At 43.1% G+C, this 23,754-nt stretch overlaps 1 protein-coding gene across 1 annotated transcript in view; it reads left to right on the top strand.

The window, feature by feature from the left end:
• The first annotated feature begins 210 nt into the window (after positions 1-210).
• The window catches only part of RHOJ (ras homolog family member J), a 581,705-nt gene continuing 558,161 nt past the window's right edge, over positions 211-23,754 (top strand). Inside the window, exon 1 of the mRNA XM_086937940.1 lies at positions 211-927. Coding sequence (XP_086794066.1) covers positions 768-927 — 160 coding nt within the window. The 5' untranslated portion in view covers positions 211-767. The remainder of the gene's footprint in view (positions 928-23,754) is intronic.

Raw genomic sequence — 23,754 nt, 5'->3', positions numbered from 1 at the left:
CGGTGGAGAACTCTTTCCTGTGAGCGCGCCCTGATGTGTCCTTGTGAGCCGGAAAAGTTTAGAGTGATGTACAGTGATGACGTCGTCACCTGGGCCTTCTCAGCCGCTCTAGCTAGGATTACCGAGAGCAGGGGCAGGGAGCAGGAAGTGTAACAGCCCAGCCTGCAGTGGGACTGCTGGTGTTTTTCTTACTCCGTGTCCTGGCATGGTTCCTGTAAAATACAAACACACACAGAGCTCCTATTGTTTCTAGCCCTCTTACCGACCCACTGATCCTAATATGGAATTCAGCAGGAAACTCATGATTTCCTGACACGCACAACACGCCGGAGAAAGAGAAAAATCCCTACTGCCGTCTGATGCTCCATGCCACGCGAGACCCCGAACCTCTGAGGCTAATTGGGTGGGGTTAGCAGCAAGAGGCTTCGGTTTCTGTAGCCGGGTTGGAGGAAAGTGGGAAAAGTCAAAAAAGCCTCACACGGTTTTTAACTGTATTTCTGTGTTGCAACACATACCAAGATATCTCTGTCAGAATGAGGTAAGCTTCCTGACTCAAACCAGTAAGGGAAAGGACAATCTGTAGTTTAGAAATACGTGGACAAAACAGCCAGTTACCCCGTTTTTTTGCAAAATGTGGTGATTGTTAGAGGATATTGCAACAGCATGGGGGCATTGGCGTGATTTCTTGAGCTTCCAAAAAACGAGAAAAAAAACAGCAAAAGAGCTCTCTGCTGTTTGTCTGCCTGTGGAGATTGCCGGTCGCTGAAATGGGCACGAGAGAGGAAGACGCCGGCAGCAGGACTGTGAAGATGCTCAAGTGTGTGGTGGTAGGGGATGGCGCGGTTGGCAAAACATGTCTGCTGATGAGTTATGCGAATGACGCGTTCCCAGAGGAGTACGTCCCTACGGTGTTCGACCACTATGCAGGTAAGGTTCTAACTTCGAACTAATTAAGTAACTTGGGATTGAGTGCAAACGGCACCCTGCAGTGCCATGCTGAGGACTGTTAGCAGCCCATAAAAGTTACATAAACTATTAAGAAGGGACGCTCTAAATCCGTGTGTTTTATTTTCGGCTGGTAGTGCTCACGTGCTACTTATAATGGAGAGTAATTCAATTAGGGCAAATTGGGTTAATTGCAAGCAATGCGTTCGTTAATTGGCTTGGTTTGAGTTTTTGTTGGCTTCTGTTAGTGTGCGTTTAACCATTACTCAATTTAAAATCGTAACTTGTTATTTACACTTTTATGCATGGAAATGTAATCTATTTTTGTATTCATTACTGGATTTTTAAGGCACCCAGTAATCTTTAGTCTTAATTTTTTTGTTGTCAAAAAAGTTGTGTTCGTTGTGTCATTTTGAAACTGTATATGACGGTTGTTTGTAGTGGTTCGTTCTGCTTTATTGACAGATTACACATTCATGTGTGAAACTCATCTAAATCTTGAATTTTGAACTAGCATTTCTGTTTTGTCACATAAGTGAGCTCTGTGAGGGCTCACGCTAGCCTTTATTGTCTCTTCACCATCACAAAGTGTGTTTTTTAAGTCCAACAGTGGATCGAAACTTTTGAGTTGATGTTTATGCTAGCTACAGTTAGCGTTGTGTTTCTGGATCTTCACTACGAATAAAATACAGAATACTTTGGCTGTAGTGCCATTTCCTGTTTCATTATTCACACTTGCAGGTTCTTTTAATCTCTGCTTTCTTCCTTTGTCACTGTATTTATATATTTCTCTTCCATTCTATCTTCTCTGCTTTTCTCTCTCTTGTGCATAATCTGAAAATAAGTCCTGGCCCCTAGAAGTGAGTGTTGGTGCTCACCTACGGAAATCACTGGGAAAAATATGCACAGCATGGATAGTTGAATTTTCATATATTATTTCTCTGTCCTTTCTGCAGACCAGCACTAATCTAAAAGTCACTTTGTACAACCCTGCGATGCATCCATTGAACAATTTTGCTTTTTTGGTGTGTGGGGCACTTTCATCTCTATTTTTATCTTTGAAATTATGTTGATTTGAATGTGAAATCAACTTTCAAACCTCACATATCGTCTTATATTGTCATTTAGTAGAAAGGTATTGGAGGATGCTTGTGGTTAATCCTTTCGGACTCACAAGATTCCATAGAAGAGAAAAGTCCAATGCTGGCACCCGCCCAGCACTGCACGATCCATAACAGTCTTGTCAGGAGACCCACTATCTAGATTCATTGTAAGTAGATTTATCTCATGCGGGCGTCCTTAAAACTTTTATTGACCGCACCCCAATGGACCAGTACTGGGTACAGCTACTCTAGAATCAATGCAGCAATGCAGAAACATCTCAACATGCTTAGGAATAGAAGGCTGGTGAGGATATATGAGCCGCTGGTCAGATGTTGCAAACAAATGCAGTCAGTGTTTGAGTTGAAATGTGGAAAGGGAGAATAGACTAGAAAATTGTGAATTGTAAAATATACAACCAACAAATATTGTTGTTCATACATGCAGGTAAAAATATGATTCTCGACTTGGGACACATAGTTAAATTTGATTTGGATGCTTACATAGCTAATTTTAAAAATGTAATCACTTTTTGTTATGTTGTTGTTCACTCTAAGCCAACCAAGAGGATGGTGGAACTGCTGTTTGTTCCTCTGAAAGTTAGAATTTCATGTAGTAAGGAGAGATCCAGATGTGAACATGGTCAAGGTTCCAAAACAGAACACAAACCATAATAAAGCTGGCATCGCTGTTAGCTATCGGGAGGTGTGAAGCTTGCAGTTGGGATACTGAGGCTTGGTTCTCTCTTTGAGGTTCTCTGTGATATGACTCAAAGGTGCTTGTTCATAATGTAGTTGCCCTTGAGTTTATGTGGGTCTTTGCTAGGACCAGGAAAAAATTCTGTTACACAGGTGTCATTTTAGTAATTTTGCCTTACTCATAACTACTCTGAAGCAAATTACACTTTTTCACACCCTCCTAGTCTGCAATCACTAGGAGATCCTTAGGGTGGAACTGATGTGTCTACAGGGTGGTGCTTGCAGTCAAACATGTTATTGTGCTGTAGATTCTCTGCCTGTGTACAAGGGACTTCGTGAGATACATCGATTGGAAGTAGTCTTGCTGTCAGTTCATGAGGTGCCTGCCTTCCACTTCTTGCAAGGGCTCTCAGTGAGCAGTATATTGCTCTTAACGTGGTCAACTAGACTTTTCCCGTCTTGCCTGATTTGTGAATACATTTTTCGAAGTAGGAAAACTTGTAAACTGGGAGCCCTGGTTCTCAAATGCTTTGCTTGTAGGGATGCCCAACCTGTAATGGTCTGGAAAGTAGGGCTTAAGAGCATTCTCTGTAAGCAGAGTGAGAGTAACAGTATAAGGTCTGTTCTCATACTCTCTGGCTTGTACGTGCTTGGTGGTTTCACTGTCCAATGTCTGCATTGTAATCTGTAGCTTAGCCAGGGGCGGTTCCTCCTAATGTGCAGAGGAGCGTCATCCCGCCTGCTGCGAGCGCAGTAGGCAATCAAAAATAAATAAAATGGCATGGCAATGCCATTTTAGTTTGCCCTTTCCTCATACTCTGTACAGCTTGTGTGAGATGGCAGGGGGTGGGGCTGAATCTTGTGATTGCAGGATAACTGCTGCCCCTTTCAGTGCGTATGACGAATTGGCTGGCTGTTTTGCGTCGGCCAGCCCGACATGCGCACTGTAGACTCAGCAATAGCAGGGCTGTGAAACAGCCGAGAGGTTGCTGGCACAGTCTCCAGCCTCAAAATGAGCGCTGGGTTAGCCTGCTCCAACCAATTCTGGAGTTGCTCTCATGCTAAAAACAGCATGAGAGCACTGTCAGGATTCGTTGGATTTGCGTTCCACTGGGCATGAAGGAAGTCTTTCAAGTCCTGCTCGTGGACGCCGGTGGAAAAGCTGCACCGAGAGGGAACCGCATTTATGGTGAGTTTGGCACCATCGCGTCTCACCATATTAGTGTTGAACGCAGTGGACATAACCCGCTTCGGTGCCATATATTAGGTGTTTCACATTAATATTCAGAGGAATGGTAGGTAGATTTCATACATGATACACTTTATCTTCCATAAGAGGCCATTTCAAAATCCAGGTTATTTTGACAATCTTAATCCCTTGATGAGTAACATTGGGTTTACTGTTTGGCTATTAGGATATACCTTGTTGGAGAGAGAGTAAATACTTTACATGATATACACAAGCTCCCTCTATACCTGGGTCAACCTTTAAAGGACAGAGATGTGTGGTATGTCTTCTTAATATCTTAAAAATGAGAGACAGTGAAAGTGTTTCACAGATCAAGACCCTGGAACAGAGCAGTACTATAAAGTGGTCCAGGCAACTTTTGCCAGTAGGTGGACTGAATGGGTAAGCTGCCTTGTGGTATAGTAGTTGGTTTGGAGAACAATTATTTTAAGATGATCGATGGAACTAAAGGGATCAAGGAAGGCCTGGTATTCTCAGAACAGCTTACTGGTTCTTTGCAATCATGACACTTAAAAGAAATAAAACATATTGGTAAAGGTTAGAGATGAAGGTATTTCACTAAAAATCTGCTGAACCTGGGATCCGGAGGATCATGCTGTCATGCGTAAAGTGCTACATCCCCTTGTATACGGTAGTAAACACAATATAAATGCAAATGCAATACAAATACAATATATATTTCACACTACTAGAAATAGCGTAACACTCAGCAGTTGGGCAGATGATAATAGTTCATACAGGCAGTATAATAATGCCTTTTTTATTGCCTAAAACTCTTAAATTCACATAAGACAAAACTGCTATGGGACATGTTCATCTCCCAGTACTGTACCGGTCCACAGCAAATAAACCAACAATCTCCAACTGAACAGGCATGGGATAATTGACGAGAGCTTTGACAGGCTGCTGGCCAATGGAGGATTTTCATGTAGTCTACCACTGCAGGTCCCAACTAGCTACATACTATGTCCGCTTCTTTACATCACATAATGACATTTAGATATAGGATATTAACAAAATCCATCACAGCAGATCTCTCCAACATTTCTCCCTTTAACCTATCCACGCTCACTGCTCTAAACTTTAAACAAAATATCTCAGAATGGACAGCCCCATGCAGGAACCAATTAAGTGAATTAGTAGCATAACAAATACCATACAAGGACTTGCATAGCTGCTCAAAGCTGCCACCTTACTGAAAACCATAAACTGTGCTCCTATCTCTCACACTTTTTCATCCATCAAGCGCAGCTAAAGGTTGTGTCCCATAGCATGATAACTGCACCTCGGTGGTCCTCATGCACAACATGGAAACATTTCCCACATAGGATCTAAACAAAGACAGAACACCCTACACAGTGTAGTCTGCTACCCATGTAGGCAAGCACTTCAGTAACTCCTATAGCGGTGGTAAGTGCAATATAAATATGACAATACAATACAACAAAGATGAATATCCTCAGATAATGTTATTATCCAGGAGAGGTAGTGGCGCCTAGATTCTCCGTTGATGGTGCATTGCCTCAGTTTGACTAAGGGATGGTTTCAGGAAAATGTATTCTTTTAACTTAGCCCCAAAACTAAATTTCCTTCCTCTCTATTCTGAATCCTAAGTTTGACTTCATGCATTTCCTTGGCTAAAAAACATGTAAACACTTTATCGGAATTTCTAATAAGGCATGATACGTTTTTTGGATCATTTTATACTTTTTTAAAGTTCTTTTGCTGTGACTCCCACAAGAAATTTCAACAAGGGACTACATCAAGCTCACAGCACTAGCCATATAATAACACAGACCATTAGCTGCCAGGGGTCAAATTCTGTTATTGTTTCAAACCAGTATAACCTTTATCGTACACGATTTTGTACTTTTTAAGTCTTGTCCAGCACTTTAGGTTCCTGACTTAAGGGTCTTGAGAAGCTGCAGAAGAAAAGTCTTTTAATAATAATAACTTGTTTTCATGTATCATACCACACTTTTTTCATTTTGAAGTATCATAAATACCATGTTATAATTATCCAATATAATGGTACCTGATTGATCAGCCTCAGAAGGATGGAGGCAGAGATAGCTTCGCCATATTCAAGCTTGCGATCTGCAGGTCGCTGCATATTTCAGCAGTGTGCGGTCAACTTACTAAGCCAGCACCAGGCATTGAATCATGAGTCTGCCTGATGTAGGTTCCTCATCCTCATGACACAAAAGAATGTTTCCACAGGCAATGCCAGTCACATCTTCCTATGTGTGTTCTCTTGGTCATCCCAGTGAGCAAACTGAGCACAAGCATTTGACAAACAATGGGGCATTTATGTTAAGGCAGCCTGCTGTACAGATTAGCTGATCTAAATCTGGAATCTCATAGCTGTTTGAAGCAACGTTTGGCAGAATGTTTGATGTGTGAATTGAGCAAAAATGTAAATTGCAATTTATGACCAATAAAACCCACACATGACACTGAAGGGATTCAAGATTAGTCACGTTTTGAAGTGCTTTATGGTCCTTACCAGGAGCCTCCCTGAATCTGTCCAATATACCCTAGGTTGGTAGATACAAAATGATTATTCCAAAACTATGCTTCTACCTTATGGATTTTCTTTTTTATGTTTCAAGGGTGATTTTGGGATCCATTACCTAGCTTTTTAAAAAACACTTCGAAATTATGTGCTGCATTGTGTGAAAGGGAGGCATCAAGGCCGTCCCATACCTACTAAGATATGACATTCCTGTTGTTTTCCTCTCCGTCAGTTGCTTTAGGCATCCTTGCACCACACGCACTTTCCACTAGTGTACAACGGTGTGTGCATGAATCCTCACAAAGGGTCCGTGCTGAATGGCTAACCTTCCAGTTCAAAATACTATGCTTAGACATCGTTTAATATTTTTTCTAACTTTGTTTGTGTGTTTTACAGTACAACACACAGGGAAAGTTGGAGAAGTTTGGAGAAATAAAACTTCAACAAACCTGCACCTGCCTCGAGGTGGTTTAATACAGTTTGACACAAATCCAATTTTAGTACATAGGGATTTGTATCAAAACGCATGCATGGATACGCCCATATACAACCCATTGGGCACACCCTTAACCAAAAGTAAGTACCACATTGTACTACTTAGACTTACTTAACCACTACTTCCCAGCACAAAATATGTTTTTGCTGAAAAGTAAATCGCAGTTCAGTGGCCTAGCAAGGGGGGGACAAGGCGAGTTTTGGGGGTGGCAGCCATCACCCCTTACCTGTGTCCGTCGTGGGAATCACCAGCACACACCCCAGCTCTTACATACCGCCACGGGCAGCAAACACAGGGGCTGCCACAGGCGGCACATGGGCCAGAAACGCCACTACCCAGTTCAACACTTTTGTGATGTAAACCAGATGCAAAGTGCTAATACATTTGAGCCCAAGCCTTCCCTGATCACCGTCATCATCACAAAGCAGTGCTGTACACAAAGGAAAGAACTAATGGTAAAAGTGACATTGAAATTGACCATTCTTTCATTTAGAGCAGTGCTTCCCATTAGAACCATGGCCCAATTTTGGGAAAAACCAACATTCGTTATCCACTTAGCTTTCATGGACATGAGAAGGCTTTTTTCAAATCTAACTAAAGCATAGTGTTGTAGCGCACTGGCATTTACAGGTAGCATAATTTCAATTAAAATGGTCATTAGATTTGCACAGAAATACAGTTTTACTGATAAAACTATATTTCACACAAATGATCATACGACAACATCGAATTTCAATGAATATTTTTCTTTTGTGCATCACCAAGTAAAGTGCCTTGATTTGTTTTGATCCTATTAATATCTTTGTTACCATCGCACTTCAGAATTACAAAAATATATATGTCATTTTTTATATTCTAACTACTGAATGTGTGCAGTGTATTTGCAGGTATTAACATTTTGTTGTGTGTTACCAAAAAATTACATCCTACAGCCTTTCCTTTACACCTGCTGTAATTCAGCAAGATTGTCTAATAATTCACTTTCCTTTTTTTCTCTGACTGCAAAGAGAGAGGAGCTTGTAAACACCAATCCCCATGTTAAAATAATAAGCAGAGGTTTTTTTAGAAGACATAGCCTGACAGTTGAGTTCTCTATTTGAAGTGCAGTAAATGCAACAAAATAATTCCAGAATTTAGCTTCTTTATTTATTGCTTGGACTTTCGCGTCCAAACAAAAATCAGCTTGCAACCTAGCAGTGCACAGCAACCCACAAACCCACAGTCTGGGAAGCACTGGCTTAGAGGCTTAAAACCAGCTCCCCCACCTCTCCTTCTTGGGTTACCCTATACTCTAGTAACTCCATTTATTCCCTTCTGAAGACTTCAACAACTGCCACGTAAGAGGCTTGCAACAGCTTATTATACACTCTTGCCGGCTGATTATCTGGTGGCCTATACAAAACTGCTAACCAATCTCTCATAACTTATGTAATTCCAGAGTGCCTTAAGACGTGAGCAAAGTGGCTTGCAGTGCTATACAAAAACTCAAAACAGTGTAAGTAGTTCAAGACTACGAATGTAAAATTAGCACCAGGACCTTATTACAGATAATGTCTTGGGGGCACAATGTGTGTGAGCACCCTCTTTTTGTTCCCCAGGGCATTTTGGCTATACAGAAGGGGCTGCAGACGCGTGTGCGCCCCTTCTGTAAAAGTGCTACCACTGATGCACATGTAGCACCAGCACTATTTTCAATGGGTGTTCCCTCATTTGCATGGGGGCCTGGCCCCATGGAAATGAGGGAATCTCTTTGACTCTGCACCCATGCAGTATCATGGACTCTGGCGCAGATGCAACCATGCCCTTAGGAAGCACACTGACAATGCTCCACAAAATGGTGGTGCAAGTCAGTGCGACCCCCTGAGGTCAACCCACTGGAAGGGAAAAGAGAGTCCCATGGACTCACAAACATCCCTCTGCAGGTGGGTGCTGTCATTCACGTTACCCACCCACAGTGGGATCTCTCTTCCTACTTCAAAGAGCAGGCGAGTTGCCAGCTGCAATTTGAAACATGGAGTGGATTAGAAGCAGTCGCTTTGTATTTAATTGAATGTACAGCCCCCAGGGTATCATTAATTCACTGCTACCCTGATCCCTGTCCCTGTTTGACCAAGCTCACCTTTTAAAGGTGTGCCTTGGCACAGGTAAGGGCAGTGCACCCTTTTGGTAATACAGGCCCAGATTGCTAAAGCACACTCAATCAGAAAACAGTGCTCCCTTATGTTAAAGTGGCACACATGCTGAAAAACCTGCTTGACAATGTTATTATTGATAAGTAAAGCAAAACCTACATTTTAACACACATAATGAAATGTCAAGTAGGATCATGACCATTCCATTTATGCCTGGCACCATCATAAACAAAAGATTCTTGTAATGCAATAGCCAAAGAAAAGTTTTTAGGGGCTCCTATTTATTCAACAAAGGTGACAAAGATTCAGAATAAGTTTGTTTTGATCTTTTTCTCAGAGGCTCACATATCACTGAAGGGCAGATGAATGTTTAATTGTGTATTTCCATATTTTAGCTACATTAAGCACACATTGAGTTTCAGCTGATCTATTGCTTTTGATGGCAGGCTGTTTTTTTTAACCAGAGTCATAATTTGTGGTTTGGTAGCATGTTCCCAGCCAGCACTTGTTATACCGAGGTGCCTTGAAAAAATTACTTTTTATGTGGCAACGAAACTTTTAAATCACAAACTAGCCTTCATCGGTAGCCAATGAAGCCTTCTAACCAATGAATAATGTGATCACTATGGTGTGTTTGGTTGTTCCAGCCCTAATTGCTGCACACGGTAGGATCTAAAACTTAAATAGTTACGTTCACGTTGACCATTCCTTCATTATATTGAAAATCTGTACTTTGGAATGTACTTTAGATATTATGAATTTGGGTTCATCCATTTTGAACATTGAGTGTAATGCAGGTTTGTGATCAGTGCTTAATTTGAAAAATGTTAAGTTCAGGTGCTCAAATCTTTTTATGAGGCCACACCTATTTTACCTTACCCCACCCACTTCCTCCACTGGCTTCCCCACTTCCTCCAATGGCTCCATGGACATCCTAAAAGCCAGATGTAATACTACCTCACGGATACAATGGGTCCCAGCGCCTCGAGGCGCATGTAGTGCTTCAACGCTGGTCTGTCTGATGGACAGTAAGTAACACTTCACAATACTCGAAACACACTTTTACCAAGTGGGACCCTTCAGTACAAGGGTGACCTTTTATCCACGTAAACATTTATCAAATGGAAGAAACCAAGTTTCACAGGAGACATTTTTAATACACAGTGCTCGGCTGTTTAACACACAGTCATGACACAGGATCATTTTAACCCAGTGACTTACTTTACCACAGACATTTGCTTCACTTTAGGCTCTTTACCACACAGACGAAACTTAATCCTTCCCCTTTACCACACTGGCATTTGTCAGCTTTTCCCAGATGCGTGTCCTACCACGAGACCTTTACCACAGGGATTAATCAAACGGTCCTTGGCCCTATGGGACTTTGGTCAAACACACCATGTAACATCTGTAAAGTTTCTTTTAGATCAAAACAAGACCTCACATATTCGAAACAGGAGGGGGTCACCGAGATTATATACAATAATATTAGTCAGTTGCTGTATTACAATATTGAAAACAAACGTCACTATCCCTTAATATTAGATGAAAACACATTTAGAATTTGGAGAGTATGACTGTCAGTGACATAGCCGTGGAGGGCATGAAAGAGTTGAAATTGTATCATAAATTCAAACCTGTTCTGAACGTCTTCACACAAAATACGTTTGGCCCAGGGTCCGCAAATTCCTTAAGATGTCCTTGATCTGTCCTTCCTGAAACTCAAGCCTTCTCCCATCATTTGTATAAGCATTACCTGTGAGTGTCAATTTGAATGCAGCTGGGAGGCTCAGGGCCTCATTTATGAAAAGTGACGCATCGCTGCGTGAAAACAGCGATGCGTCACTTTTCACTGCGCACTCCTTACGACATTCCTGATGCGTCATATTTAATGTATGACGCATCATGTCGCACGGAGTTACAGATACGTCAGTATTTCTGACGTATCTGTAAGCGCAAAAGTGACGCATTGCTGGAGTGTGTCACAAAAGTGACGCAACTCCAGCAATGCGTCCTTTCACATGGGGAAAACCCCATGTGAAAGGGCTTGCGTCAGTCTTACTCCTGCTGTGAGGCAGGCGCAAGATTTTGACGCAACAGCGTCCTAAAAGTGACGCAGTGAAATCTCATAGATTTCACTGCGTCACTATTATGAGGCTTTTTGCGGGGGAACGCCCCCTCTGCATACATTATACCTGGCGCAGGTATAATGTGGCGCTGGGGTTTAAAAAGTGACGCATCTACCTAGATGCGTCACTTTTTAAATATGGCGCAACGAGGCGCATTTTTTACACCGCTGGTGCGTCACAAAAAGTGACGCACCGGCGGCGCAAAACTGACGCAAGGCCTTCATAAATAAAGCCCTCAGTGTTTTGTCTGACATGTTTATTCACTCCTGGCTTAGCACACAACATCACTTTGTATCGCGGGGCTTGTAGTTTTGTGCAATGCACATGGGCTTAAAAACATAAAACATAAAAAGGCATGTTGATTTCAAAGTTAGCCCTGGCTGAAGCTGCAACTTGCTACATACCCCTAAGTCTTTCTAACACCAGCTCCAAAACCTTAAATAAAAAGGTTAAGCTGACTTTTGTCAGGTAACCTGGACGTCATAAAACAGCATATCCTTGCAGCCATGGAACTGTGCTACGATACACATGGTGTCTGTTAAGCTAATTAAATTTACAGCTGGAATGCTTAGGAATATAACATACGCACGGAGTTTTGTCACCTTTTAACGTCACGAATAAAAACTATTTTGACACTAAAATACCCCAGTCATTAAAAAAAATAATATGTACTGCCTTTTACAAATCAGTGGTAGGCTGTGGCCACATTCAGATTGAATACAGGAAAGTATTATGGTCTTTGGAGCCTTCATAAAAAGTATGTGAACGATAAAAAAATAATTAAATGGCTGTATGTTGTTGGAAGAAGTAACATTCTCGTTTTATCTTAATTTTTGTGATAATATCTTTATTTTCAGGTAGGCCTGGGTTGATAGCAATAACTGGGGTGAGGATGTGGCCACACTGCCAGCGCTGCCAACTTTGTGAAGTTGGTTAACCAGGTTCAGGTCTTGGCGTCAGCTCAGCATCTTATGATACTGGGCAAGCCACTTATGGCCATGTCTGAACTGTGGTGGGGTGGAGTGCAAAAAAACGATGGATTTAGGCCCATATCTCTGTACTGGGGTGAATGTATGACATTGTTCTGCATTCTGTCTATCAACTGTTGTTTTTGCATTTGTCACCCCGAGTGGGATGGGTATGCACAGACGTGAGTCCCATGCTCTCCACACCACTGGAGTCAAGCTATCCTGGCTGAAGACGGCTGATAGCCAGAAACCGGTCCTAGGATGCTTGATTCCGGTCCAGGAAAGACATGGCTTGGCAGTTCGGGCTGGACTGTTCCCATGAGGCACAGGGTCAAGGCTGATTTGCATCTGGCCATGTCTGAACTGGGGTGGTGTGGAGTGCAAAAAAGCGATGGATTTAGGCCGAGATCTCTGTACTGGGGTGAATGTATGACATTGTTCTGCATTCTGTCCATCAACTGTTGTTTTCGCAAACCACTTATTCTCCCCAATGTCTACCAAAAAATTAATGTACCCTTGTGTAGACATAACTGGTGCTCATGTAAAGTGCTCAAATACCTTCCGGTCGAGTTTGCACTATATAAATCTGCAAAAAAAACCTACATTCTTTACCCTTTCAGCTGTACTGTTGACACCTGCAGGGCATTGGGCAGTAGCTGCAGCAGGAGAACAAGAAAGGAAATTCTGATGAAAAGCATGACCAGTTCTTACACAGATTGCAGCGTTGGTGCAGAAGGACACCATGCTGTAAGACTTCAGAAAGACATGAACTTGAGGATTCATAGAGCGTAATTGAAGACAGCTCCGCGTTCTGCGTGAACATCTTCCCTCCCTCACATTCAACTCTGTAGCAGGCATGGGCGGTCTTGCTTACTAGATGTGCAGGGCCGTTACAAAGCACAGCAGCACTCAGAGGAAAACAATCCCTGGTGGGGCAGTCGATCTCACCTCATGTGGCAGCAAATTGGTCTTATCCTACCTCACAATGTACTGCCGCTGCGCATGACACAATCTAGTCTCAAACCCAATATTGTGCCGGAAATGGGTGGGCCATCCTCTGGACATACCAGGCAGACATGCAACTCTTGCAGGACAGGTAGTACAATTATTTATAATAATTACTGGGCCCATCGCACACGAAAGAAAATTCGAAAGCCCCAGTCCTGTTAAATAAGTGCCAGTGCTAAGCACCAGAAAGCACCAGCACAAATTAAGGTACGTTTGTGATGTAGTAACTGGATGAATGCATTATTGCATTTAGTTTGAAGTCAATTCATATTACTGAATCTAAATAACTTCCATATATGCTTCTGTACAGACTAAAAAATGTGCGCAGGTTGGGAAACCTGGTCTTTCAATGTATCTTGTTCCCAAGAACACACTCCACTTCATCCCTAGGGGTAGTGAAGATACATTTAAGGAAAGGTAGGGTTGGCTTTCCCAATTGAAAAGAAAAACACGCTGTCTTCACATCTCTTAAGATGTAGTACTGGTTCAAAACCTCCAATTGTATGAGGGCTTTGGGAGGGGCGGCCGACCGGAGGGAGGTCTGTTCCTCCCGGGGGGTTTTGGGGGCCCGGGGGAGGTGGGGGGGAGTAGCCAGCACCGTAAATGGGCTGGTTTTGGGCTGCTTGACTTTTCCTTGGGCTGGTTGGGCTTTGCTTTGGGCTGCATGGGAATATAACCGGCCATTTTAGGTCACTGACCACCATTCCGGTGGCAGTGACACAGCAGCCGGTTAGGGGGCTGTGGGGCTTTGCGTTCCTTTTCCCACCGGCCCGACCCAGGTTGGTGGATGGTTGGGGGATTCTGGTTAGGTGTAGTTAAAGGGGTGGGGGGGTTTGTGTTGGCAGTTTTGGGATGGTTTCTTGGGAGCTGGTGCATCAGTGGGGTTTGCTGCATGGGGTATTGTCGCTGGAGCAGGTACTGGTGTGTTGCTTGGTCATCTAGGTGGTGTTTTTTTCTCTAAGGACTGGGAGAATTTAGGAGGTCTGCTTTTGCCGGGGGGGAGAGGGTGGTAAGTGTAACAGTTTATTTAGTTAGGTAGAGTGGCAAGTTAAAATTGGCTACTTGGTCATGTTGTTGTTGTTTGGTGGGGAGCCATGTTTAGGGGAGGGGGTAGGGGGTTCTGTTAGGAACATGTTATTTAGCAAGGTGTAGTTTTGTACGGCACAGGCCAAGGGATATTTTGTGAGGTGCACCTGCTTCCAATAAAGCAGCCTTTGTTACACCTTAAAACGAGTCCGTGTCGGTGCTGTCGTCCCCCCCCTGGTGGGCCCCAAAGCACCAAAATGGGTCAAACTGACAGATAAGCATGGTCTTTCAAATTAAAACATGAATGTTGCCAGGACACTGTTTACATCTTTTATGGAAAAAATTGATTAAATATTTCACAATTATTGGTTTTTCCAATATGGAACAATCCACACATAGTTTCACAAGATAGTACTATGTTTTGAGATAGGTTGATGGAGTACAAGGTGTTACCCATACAATAGGTAATCAGGGTTAAGGAGTTGCTTTCAGTTGGGGAACTGGTACTGATGACTACATCCAAACTACCCAAAGAAGAGCTGTGGAAATATTTGTCATTCAAGCATAGCCAGAAAGGGTGACACGTCATCTCCACATAATCTTCAATAGCCTATATAATATAAAAACGTAGATAGCTCTTGTTTTTATAACTTTGTTGCACAACTTTAAAGATGATGGAGCTTGGTATGTTATGGTATGTTGGAAGTGTACCACATTGAAAGCTGGAGACATGTTTCTAGAATGCGATATTATCTTTGATTAGAAAAAGGAAGTTCAATCTAAGATAAATCTGTTTCTGAGATCTAATATGAAATTATCAACAAAGGATTTGATTTTTATTGATATCAAGTTGCTCCAGAGTGAGGTGTGACCTCCTCTCTCAGGAAGACTGCTCGGGGTGTCAGCTCAAAAGGTGAGCTTCAAAGGGGAAGTCTCTTTCGAAGAGCCACCTATAACAGCACTCCCAAGTAGGATGCCTTTTGCTCCTGTAGACAAGTTGGAGACAGGGCCATAGAGAAAAAGCCCATCCCTAAGCTGGTTTTCCCATGGGCGTGTGGCCCTTGTGTAGCCACACCTCTGGAGTTGGCTACCCAGCTGCTCACAGTCGCGGGAAGGTTCAGACATCTTGAGAGGCAGGAATATTGGAATCCGGGATTGCAAGATGCTGCACATCACCGACACTTTGCCACCAAAGAGGAGAGGACCTACTAGCCCATTGGCTAGTGACTGCATTGTCCCCTTGTTGCAATTTCCTGGGATATAATGAACACCCATGGCCATCTGAAGCTAGGTGAATGCTGGATTTGGAGAGAGGACCAAAAGAGGACTAGCCTCCTGCCTTTGAAGCTGCACGAAGAGAGGCTGCAGATCAAAAGGACTGTGCCTGCTGCACTTCGGGGCTACTGAGTTTGGACTATGCCTGTGGCTCCTGGCTCAGGGAGAAGTTGATCCTCAGTCCTATAGTGAAGCAGTGGCTCTAAATGTCAGTCAGCTGGCCCCCTGGAATAGCACCAGGGTCATCAAAGCTGAGGAAACCCAAACTGGCAAAGCAGTAGCAATGCTGGCTGCAGCCAGACACGTCAAGAGACAAATCTGAGATAGCCAAAAATTGCTCTTGAGTGCTATCAGAGACTGAATTCATTGCAGAAGAATGGCACTAGCCCCCACCAAGCATATCCAGTGTGAATGCTGTTTCGTGAGATCGGTAGCCCAGCCGAAGCTGGCCTTCTACTGTCGCAAAGAGGACATTGTGGGACCCAAGTGCCATGGTCAAAGTTGCCTCACCCCACCTGTGTACTGAGGGATCAACCGCACTTCACCCCCTCGACCGCACTGTTCCAGGAGTATCACTGAGCATCTTTCCTGCATGCAACCCCAGCATCAGGACCACTTCATTATGGTCTATGGTGGTCATTTCATAAAGATTGGAACTTGACTGGGAAAGGCACTGGTAGTCAGGTAACTATATAAAGTAACCCTTCTGGACTCCTAGACTGCTGCCTTGTCAGATTTGATTGCCCAAGCCGGACAGAGTCGCCAAACTCACTGTTTCAAACTTTTCAAAAGAAACTTCTTTTGACCAATGCTTGTTTCCGGTCGGATTTAAAAGTATTTTTGTCTTCTAAAATATGTTTCTCTAGAACCCTCCAGTGAATTCTGATGATCAAGGACTGTAAAATTAATACAAATGTGCTCTATTTTTATAAATTGTTGTTGTGTCTCTTTCTTGCTGTGCGACTTTCTTATTCCATTGTTTGGTGATGTAAAATGCTTTACACTAAGTTCCTTTGCTAATCCTTGCTGCTCAAAGTCTCAGCTACCCAGGGTTGGGCTTACGGTTTACAAATGAGCCTGTCTGGACCCAAGACAGGTGTTGCGAGTGTATTCCACGATAAGGCACCACAGCCATATCATATAATACACCCAAATCATCACATTCCTCAAATAAAACTGTAGTTTCTTACAATCGTTATTTTGATAAAGCCTCTTCTGTAGAAGACCACTACGTGAACCATGTTAGTTTGACATGGAACTATATCTATGTGTACATCCTGTGCTGGAAAAAAAACTCCAAAATGTCAGTATCACCTTTAATGTGAATCCTGGAAATGTACCCGAAATTAGGGTATGCATTTCAAGTACCTTACAGTATAAACAATTCCTTTTTTCAAACTTTATTCTCCACTACAATTGCATTGTTGTACATACATTGCAAGGTCTAGCATATTGTTACCATAGTAAATCAGGCAAGTACAATGAAGAGGTGGCATAAATGATCCACTGAGCTAACAGCAAAGGGTCAAGCACTTGGGAAGTTTGGTGGGGGGACATGGTACATGTCCAGATCCCATCACCTTTTCGGACGGGTAGCATTCAACTCTTTAAGATCCCAGGGTTTGCAGTTTTGTCGAGTTGAAGGTGGTGTGGGGAAGGACTTTTAAAAGTGTGAATTATTCACAAAAACCCTACTCTCAACCTCTAGTTCCCTTTCCAGCTACCCTGCTGCAAGTTTCAAACCGGAGTTTCACATTAAGCTTCAAATAAATTCCATTCTGTAATGGTAAAAAACGTGCTCTCAGTCTGGCATCTTGACAAATATATCAGGGGAGTTCGAGCTAGAGGACTGTCAAACTGCTGAGGTGATAATTAAAGCTTTTCTTTTTATTCCTAGTGGCTCAAAAACCTAATGTAAATTCACCTGCCTGTAAAAGGACCTTTCAGGAACACTTAAAGTAATTGAATGCTTAACTAAAAAGAGGTCTATAATCTTATTTGATTGAATAATAGAGCAAGCAGGGCAATAGAGATCGGAAGAAAGGTTTATGCAGTAGGAGACTGTAAAATTAAAAACTGCTGTGATCGACCTATAAGTCTAAACTTCCGCAACTCCATTAAACACTGACCCATGCTTTTCAACACCAAGATCCAGCCATGTCCATCATGTTGATGAAACCAGGAAGTATTGTTCTCAAATTGTAAATCAAGATCCTTCAGTGTAATTAGTAAAACATTTACTGGGATTTGCTAAATTAATAAGACAGACTTTAATTGGCAACATTTAAAAAAATAAAGAAACGTCTAGTGCATCAGTAAAGGGATTCTCTGCCAAAGTCACTTGTTAAGATGGATGGAATATCACTGTGCATCCGAAACTGTTGCCATCAGAGCATAGCCTGGGTAATTGTCCTAGTAACAGTAACCTTCAACTCAGACAAGTCTGCAGAAATTGAGAGCTAAAAACATCAGAACGTACCATTATTATTTTTATTAGATGGTGACGATGATACTACTACTACTACTAATAATAATATTAAAAACAACAATGACAGCAACACTGACAGATATGAATTAAAAAAGTAAACCACTACTAAAAACATCTACTCTTTAACCCCTTCCCTGCTTCTGTCGGCCAACAGCTGTCACGAGCACTACCTCCGTAGTGCTGCGCATGTCCGTTGGGCGACATGGCCCCACCCACTCATTTAAAAGGCCGCACTGCGGCGGACTTGCCGCAGCGGTTAAGCGCTTAAAACAAATACTTTCTAATGTAATGGAATATACTTGTTATTAAATTCATTTTACTTGATATTGTGACTACTGTGTTCATTTATGTAAACTGAAATCTTTAAGCGGAGCAATTACATACTGCAAAGGCTGAATAAGCAGTGGCAAAGGCAATATGCCAGGCATTGGCAAGAAGGTGCAATGGTTATTTTGTTATTTTTTATTGTATACTAATACCACAAATAGAAAGAAGGAAAGGAAATGAAAATTTGACACCGCCTAAACATGGCAGCCATATTACTGCAATACATTTGTTAAATTAGAAAGAAAAAAAAGCATTGCAAGTAATTTTAATAGAGCAGTACATATGCTTCCAAACAGACAGTTGCACTTAGAACAGGGAAATCTTTTTAGTTTTAATGCACATCAGAGGAAACTATCATGTTTATTGACACAAATAACACTACTGCTGGCTTGAATTACTGTAGCCGGCCCGAAGATGTAGTTTAAGCACACACGGATGACAAAGTTTGTGTCAAGAGGTAGAATGGTTTTACATTTCTCATTGTACACACAATGGGATGTGATGCACTATACTCTCCATGAAGCCGCACAACTTAGGGGCCAATTATGATCTCGCTAGGAAGGTCACCAGACCAGCCGCGGCCGGCAGTGGGAGTACCTGCAGGGCAGTGACGTGCGGAGGCGGAGGGGCAGTGTGGGCGGTAGTAATGTATGGAATACGGAGCTTCTCAGGTAAGTAAACATTGAAATAAATAAAACGAATTTCGTTGAGTGCACTGCATCCCCAAATGCGATGCAGTGCGCGCAACGAAATTAAAAAAACTCAGTAATCCATACATTACTACCCCCTCACCCTGCCTCTCCCCACGTCACCACCCTGCAGGTACTCCCACTGCCGGCCGTGGCTGCACCAGACGGGTTCCGGAAGGAGCAAATACGATGTGAAGCCTATATTTTTGACCTAGTTGTCCCACGATGCGAAGTTCTTGTCCACGTCGACCGAATCATTTCTGATCCAGATCCTATCTGTCTGACTCGTTCAGAGCTGAATTGTGCCGGATTCCGAACGAGCGAGTATGAACTCAGTGGACGTGGACGTGGAGAACTCGGTGTCAGCGAGACAAAACGGATGTCGGAATCAGACTTTAGGGGGCCGTAGCAGGCCCCTCTTTAGCAGGAGCCCTCGAATCGGTCGCAAGGAGGTGCACATGGGTCCCCCCGATCCAATCATACACAGTGTGGCAGGCAACATGGGGTGCCCGCCACATGGTGTACCCTTTTTCCCACCCACTCCTTTTTTGCTATGGGAGCCTGTGTATGTGTCAGTACACAGGCTCCCATAGAGTTCAATGGGAGCCCGAGCGAACTGAGTCCATCAGCATACAGCTGCATCGTACTCGTTCGGATGGACTCACACACCGCGATTCGCGAGGAAACTCTCCGGATCAGAGTCGTACCTAGGGCTTTCCTAGCAAGATCGTAATCAGTCCCTTAGTCGTAATGAAATGTATAAGCAAACTTACAATGAATTTCTTTCATGACAAAAAAATGCAAAATATGTGCAGTTAGTAATAGAAATAGATATATATCATAGCTATTTGAATGGATAAGCATGAAGCCATAAAAAGCGAGGCAAAGTTAAAATCCTGTCCAAGGTAAAAACGATTTGGCCATATTGTCTCTATGTCAATGTATAATAATCCTGGCCATCATCTATTTCTATGGCACTGTCGTTTTAGACTGAAATATTTTATCAGTTTTGAAGGGTTGCATGGGATACGCCCCTAAATAATTCTGCCTTGATAACATTTTGGATCCAGTGCTCTGGTATAAAGAATTCAGACATTTAACCTCTGCCACTTTGTATGATAACTCAGCTGGCTTGAAATGGATACTGGACCATTTAACTGGTGATTTACACCAAACGTGGCATGAATGTGGAACTTTACTCTAAAAGTATGCTTTTTTGATTAACACTTTTGTATATCTCTGCATGTAAACTCACATGTTATGACCCATGAATGATCACCAGCTGCGAATCGAGTGGGGACTCCAAGCCCCGGCAGCCCTTATGCCAGGTGGCATTCCTGCACACCTACAAGGCAAGAAAGCCCCCGCATCACATCATAGCACTGACATCTTTCCCGCAGTGAGGGACCAGCTGCGAACGAGTGGGGACTCCAAGACCCAGCAACCCTTACGCCAGGAGGCATCCCAGAATACCTGCAAGGCAGGAGAGGATCTCCACAGCGCTTCTTAGCTCTGCCACCTTTCCAGCCAGACAGGACACTTGCGGGCTGTGACTGGGAAAAGCCTGGCAAAAGGGCTAGCCCTTCGGCACCCTTCAGAGCCAGGAAGAGGCTGGGCCACTCCCCTTGACTGTCTTGTCCCTGCAAAGGTACTGTTCGATCTTACTGCACCTAAGTATTCCTGATAGTGCACAATTTTTCATCCCTTCTTGATTTCCATCCCCTATATTGTTATTACAGGAAAGACCAGAATGGCCAAGCGCTATCAGGGAGGGACTCTCTGCTAAAAAGAAGATCAGTACACTTGACTGAAAAATTGAGAAGGCCGTGGATGCCATTAATAAAGAAATTCTTGATGTGGAAAGAAGGTTGTATTTTGTACCTGCTGAAAGAGGGATTTTATTTCTACTGCAATCCCCCCACTAGTCAACTGGCAGTAGTGCCAAGTCAGGATGAGGATGCCATAGGGAAGCAGATGGCATCCGAGGTTGAGGAGGGTGGTGACTTGCCCCCCTTTGATTCCCTGCCCACGAACAAGGTAATTAGTAAAATCTGCCAAGTCTGCTAAATCCACTTCAATAAGCAGAAGTGCAGAGCTAGTTGATCTCACTCAGCAATCGACAGCCAATTGAGCTCCTTAGAGACTATGACACTCAACACTTCTGTCCCTACAAAAGATGTCCTTGAGGACATGCTGGTACAATTTGGTAGAGAGTTGGAGGTCTTCTTTACTCCAAGCTGCAGGGCATATTTGATCACTTGGAATCTTTTGAGAAAACGTGATCTACTCTGATCCTGAGGCTGGTCTCAGAACCAGCAAAGACTGATGTTATTAACTCTTGATGTACTGTCACTGGCCTGATGTTGGAGTCTAGCTCCCCGTCCAAAGGAAGAAGGAGTTTGATCCCTTGCCCAGCAGGTAGCGCATGTGAGGCAAGATCAGCAATGGTCTGTCCAATACAAGGACGCATGGTTTCAGGCCAAACCTCAGAGCTACCTTGGGTACCTGTAAGTGCAACCCCCTTCAAGCCAGATGGGCTTGTTCGCTGTCCTTGCTACCCAATGTGATTTTCCTCTGGTGACCCTTTGTCATTGTCCTTGCTAATGTGCCAACTATTTGACCAGGGTTGGTTGAATCAACTGTAGAGATAATCCACAAATCAAATCACTGGATCCATGGGAATTTGAGATACTAGGGCAAATCGTTTTATAAAGTACTTATGGCTAGGAGAGTGGGATGGGTAGGGAAGATGACTAAAGAACTTATGGGATATTGTGTTGTTGTGATGTTTATAAAATGACTATTGCTGGACATTTAATTAGGGCTTCAACCCTAGGTCGACACAAGCAAAGTAATATTTGGATTTTGCTCCTTGGTTATATTTATAGAGATGTGGCAATTTATTTTCAAAATCTGGAGCGTTCTGGTCTTTTTTTTCTGCCCCATCACAGCCCTTTAGCATCTAGACGCCGAACCAATTTGCACCTTTGTGAGACTTGGCCAAAATAGATTGACTTAGCCCTAGCAAGTTAATAAGGTGTGCCATCTGCATGAAGTTTCCTGAGGTATGGACCAGCCTATTGGCAGCAATAGTTTAATGGTGGATACTGTACTATGTCAGTTCCACCATGCACAATCCTTTAGCCAATGGCCCAGACACTGTAGAGGGGGGTTGCCCAATATTACTGATACCACCCAGTAGGTTAAAATATTATTTTGGAATATGGTTGAACTTACCAGCAAAATTAATTATGAGAACTGGGTCTCGTCTATCCAAAATGATGATATCCTCTTTTCTCAAGATACCCAGGCTGTGGAGATTATTTGCCTGGATGGTTACATTGCTTATAATGTTCCAGCTATTCCATCTCCCTCAGTTAGGGCAAGCATGGGCCTAATGGCGTTTTTCAAACTAAGCCTGGATTGCAAAGTTTGTTTGGTCCGCACTGATAGCATTTTAGTCCAAGCCTTTATATCTTAATGGCCCAGCGGTTTGAGCAGTGTTTTCTTAAACTTTTATAATGGATGCTCTGGGTCTAACCCTCTTTTAACGTTTCCCATACTTTCAGATTTTATTCAAGCTCTTTATTGGACAATCTCCCTCCTGGACTCTGCCATGAAGATCGCTGGGAGGGTTGTGCTGGAGTGTCTTCTGTCTTGGGTTAGGAATTTGCGCATGCTGTCGGAGGTGTTGTATACTTTCAGGGAGGGGCTGGGCACAGTGGAGCAATGCTTGAATCTGTACCTGCTGATCAGCAAGTAAACCATCATAAGGCAGGGCTCCATCTGGCTTTCATGGACCTGTCTTCTGCCTTCAACAGTGTAGTAAGATCCAAGTTGTGGGAAATTTTGACTAACCTGGTGGATGGTGACTTAGTCGAGGTTTTATATCCCCTACATTATGATCTCTCAGCGTCTGTTAGGTTTAGGCCCTCAGGTGAGCGCACTGTCAGCTTCGAATTAGGGACGGGGGTGCATCAGGGTTGTGTTTTGGCCCTATTTCATTTCTTTTATATGTATATGGCATAGGAGCAGCTTTTACCAGGAAAACCTTGGATGTCCGCTTATAGTGACAAGAAAATGGTTCCTGTATTACTATATGCAGATGATGCTGTCTTACTTGCAAGAATCCTAAATATCTTAGGCTTTTTGTTCAGAGATTTTGTCAGCTTTATGGAGTCAATTGGCCTTGCCACCAATCAGTCTAAAACTATGGCCTGTGGCCCTAAACCTCGCATGATAGGAAGTGTCTATTTACAAGGACATCCCCTTGCTTCTACCCAGGACTTTTCTTACTTCAGCATTCTTTTTTATGCTGGGGTAATTGGGCACCATGCCAACTTAAAGCCTCCCACAGATTTGCGAGTGCAATTGGGTAAATCAACAGTTTAGACTCTCATTTTTGGAGTAAACCAGTTGCCCCCTTATTGGAGGTGTATAGAAGCAAATGCCTTCCTATTCTTACCTATGGGGCCAGCCTCTGAGGTTACTCAAACACTATCTCTCTCTAAGGTGAACTGAATAGGGTACTGAGGTGTCTGTTGGGCGTGCCCCCCCCCCTCTTGCTCAACCTATTCTGTACACCAAGTGCTTGGGGTTTTGAACATTGATGATATCAATTAAACTGGCCCCCTCCTGTGGTGAGATATTTGGGTGAACCCGCATGCTGATTTTAATAGAGAGGTCATTCTTGACTATTTTACTAGTC

Source organism: Lissotriton vulgaris, chromosome 9, assembly GCF_964263255.1.
Source record: "Lissotriton vulgaris chromosome 9, aLisVul1.2, whole genome shotgun sequence".
Lineage (NCBI taxonomy): Eukaryota > Metazoa > Chordata > Amphibia > Caudata > Salamandridae > Lissotriton > Lissotriton vulgaris.
The sequence above is the reverse complement of the archived record's forward strand: the minus strand, read 5'-3'. Positions and strand labels throughout refer to the sequence as shown.